General features: G+C 44.2%; 1 protein-coding gene across 1 annotated transcript; it reads left to right on the top strand.

Moving 5' to 3' along the window:
• The first annotated feature begins 700 nt into the window (after positions 1–700).
• Positions 701–1683, top strand: LOC125519348 (glutathione S-transferase 1-like). Its single transcript, XM_048684188.1, has 3 exons — positions 701–853; positions 957–1005; positions 1153–1683. The coding sequence occupies exons 1-3, from the start codon at positions 701–703 to the stop codon at positions 1647–1649; spliced, it is 699 nt and encodes a 232-aa protein (XP_048540145.1). The 3' UTR covers positions 1650–1683.
• Positions 1684–3115: the final 1432 nt, after the last annotated feature.

Raw genomic sequence — 3115 nt, 5'->3', positions numbered from 1 at the left:
AAATGAATAAAGATTCATCTTGAATCATGTTCGGAAAAAGAAATCATTCATCTTAAAAATCATCTACTCTAAAAAGGAAATCATTCATCTCGAGAAAGATTCATCAATTTAGAAAAAAAAATCATCAATCTTGAATAAAGTTCATCGACTTTGAAAATAGTTCATCAATATTAAAAAAAGGTTCATCGATTTTTTTAAAGGAAACTGAAAAAGTTTGCACATTCAAAAGAAAAAGTAAAACAAAAAGGAACATAAAAAGGAAAAGAAAAGGAAAAAGAAAAAAAGGGAAATGAAAACCGGAAAAAACGTTTGAAAAACTAAGAAAAAAAAGGAAACCAGAAACAGGAAAGATCAAGGAAGAAAAAGACAAGACAGAACTACCTAAACACAAGTGCTCAAGTCGCCGGTTGGTCATCACCTCGAATTATGTACGAGGAAGAACCTGGTTCGATTCCTCTCAGGCTCATATTTTTTCGCGATTTAAAATCAGAAAAAAAAGAAGGGAAAGATGGGCCGGCCCAGCTCACTGTACATCGTATACAGCGGACGAATGATTTCTAATATATGACCATTATGCCCTTATTTATGAAGAGGTATCGATTAATCTGGGCCGTTTACGTGTTTAGGGGGGTGTACCGAAACAGAAGTGATTCACTTATTCAGTGGCGAAGAGCAGAGCGAAGCCGGCAGGAAGAGCAACATGGAGCCCGTCGTGAAGGTGTACGGGCCGGCCATGTCTTGGAACATAGCCAGGGTCCTTGTGAGCCTGGAGGAGTCCGGCGTCAACTACGAGCTCGTCGCCGTCGACTTCGCCGCGGCCGAGCACAAGAGCCCCGCCCACCTCGGCAGGAACGTATGTAGGCCTCTCTCGCTCTTCTATTTGTGTATGAGACGTCGTCTATCCTTCTCTGTTTGCTCTTCCTGCGTTGATATTGCTGATTAGCTTTTTTCCACAGCCGTTCGGTCAGGTCCCAGTTTTGGAGGACGGTGACTTTTGCCTCTGGGGTAAGAAACTTCGGCAACCATCTAAATATTTTTCCTCTTGGCCAGGGTAGACAGAGTAATTTAGCATGGATACATAACATATATCCATTTACTCAGAAAAGCTTTGGGAGAAAACCTTATGTTGAAATTTACATGTTTCAAGCCTAGCTCTCATCACATATATTGTCTATGTCTATGCAACAGAGTCGCGCGCAATCACAAAATATATATGCCGAAAGTACAAACCTGAGCTCCTTGGGGTTGGCAATCTCGAGGGATCAGCAATGGTCTATGTGTGGCTGGAGGTGGAGGCCCACCAATACCGTCCTCTCATAGAGGCTATTCTTATGGAGGTCAGGATCCGGCCAATTTTCGGGCAAAGGGTTGATGAGAGGGCCGTCGAGGAGAACATTGATAAGCTGAAGAAGGTGTTGGATGTGTATGAGTCCAGATTGTCGAGCTCCAAGTACCTAGCTGGAGATTTCATCAGCCTCGCCGACCTCAACCATGTCTCCACCATGCTTTGCCTAGGGATCACTATATACATATCGGTGCTCGACATGTACCCGCATGTAAGGGCCTGGTGGGATGACCTGAAGGGCAGGCCAGCGGCGAGGAAGGTGTCGGATCTAATGCACATGTCCGTGAAGAATGATCTAAAATGATTATGTTGGCAACACCTAGCTCTTCCATTAATGTGTTTGTGCTCTTTCGGTATTTGGTCAAAGTGTTTGTGTTGAACTAGTAAATATTCGTGTTATTCGAGAAAATATGACACACAGTGGGAAATCAAGTCGAAATACGAAGAAAAAAATGTAGCAGAATTGCCACATTTCAAGTGATTCCTGTAGTCTAGAGTCGGTCTGGTGAAATAAAATTGAAGCCTTAATGCAACTGGTCTAACTAAAAAAATGACTTGGTCTTATGAGAAACTAGACCTCATATTTAATAGTTCACAATAGCTAAACTTTAGTCGCCTGAAAATCTGATTTGGGTCGGTCGATTTTCTAAATCGATAGAAGAAAGGAGGGGCGCCGGAGTGAAGGAAGAAACAGCTGCAGTCTGGTGGGGGGCTCGTCGGAGAAGCTTCCCCATGATCTATATTAGGGTGGTGGGTGGGGGCGGAAGAACGTCGGATCAGTCGTCTTTTAGGAAACAAATCCCCAAAATTCTAGGGTACAAATCCCGTAAATGATGCTTTGATTGTTTTTTTTCACAAATACGGAAAGCTTGCGTATCATTCATTGATAGAAGAAGAAGAACGAATACAGGGTATGGAACAACACATGCGCAGACGACATGGTGCCCGGAGCAGAGGGACACGGGGTGCTCAGCCCAAGGAAAGGAAAAGAACAACACAGCAAAACTCTCCTAGCCCTGAGAAACAACTCGAAGACAATGAGGCCAACCAGTATCCAACTCCACCGTCGGGGACGCCACGAGCGAACAAGACAACGTCTTCAAGAAGGGGAACGGCGTCAAGACGCCGCCGTCGTCCGGTCCAGGAGCCCGGACCAAGGATTTCCCCTGATGCTTCGATTGTAGGTGACAAAACTACAACGTACTCCCTGATCGTTTCTATACCATAACACATACGCTTTGTCTTGATGTCCGTATTGGAGAGCTCCGTATTGAGTTGGACTGGATTCCAATTCGATGAGGAAACTGAAATGGCACTAATATGAATTCGCCTGTTTGGTTGTCATTGAATTTTGGCTCTTGAAATGCCTGTGAGGTTTCAATACCAAATCATGTTTGGATGACAAACTCTGGAATTGTATAGTTTCATTAGCATAAAGATCATATTGTGTTCTTCATGCTAATGTACACGTACAAATTATTACGTACATTAGCAGTAAATAATGTCAGGTCTAATCTTGTCATATGTGTATGCATGTCTATTTTCATTCTCCATGTACTCTAGTCTAGGGTGTTGTTTGTCCGGCGAAGCTTCAACTATGCGCGCGAAGGAGGCGAGATGCCGGGCTGCCATGCGATGCAGTGATTCTGGTAAGATGCCGACGGTGTCGTGCGATACGGTGATGCCGTGAGAAGCGGCATAGCGCGACGGAGGGCTGGAGCCAAGATGTAGCCTTCGTGTGACCAAGGAGAAAAGCCTTTTGGAAATGTC

Source organism: Triticum urartu, chromosome 7 (genome assembly GCF_003073215.2).
Source record: "Triticum urartu cultivar G1812 chromosome 7, Tu2.1, whole genome shotgun sequence".
Lineage (NCBI taxonomy): Eukaryota > Viridiplantae > Streptophyta > Magnoliopsida > Poales > Poaceae > Triticum > Triticum urartu.
Note: the sequence above shows the minus strand (reverse complement) of the source record. Positions and strands in the feature narration are given on the sequence as shown.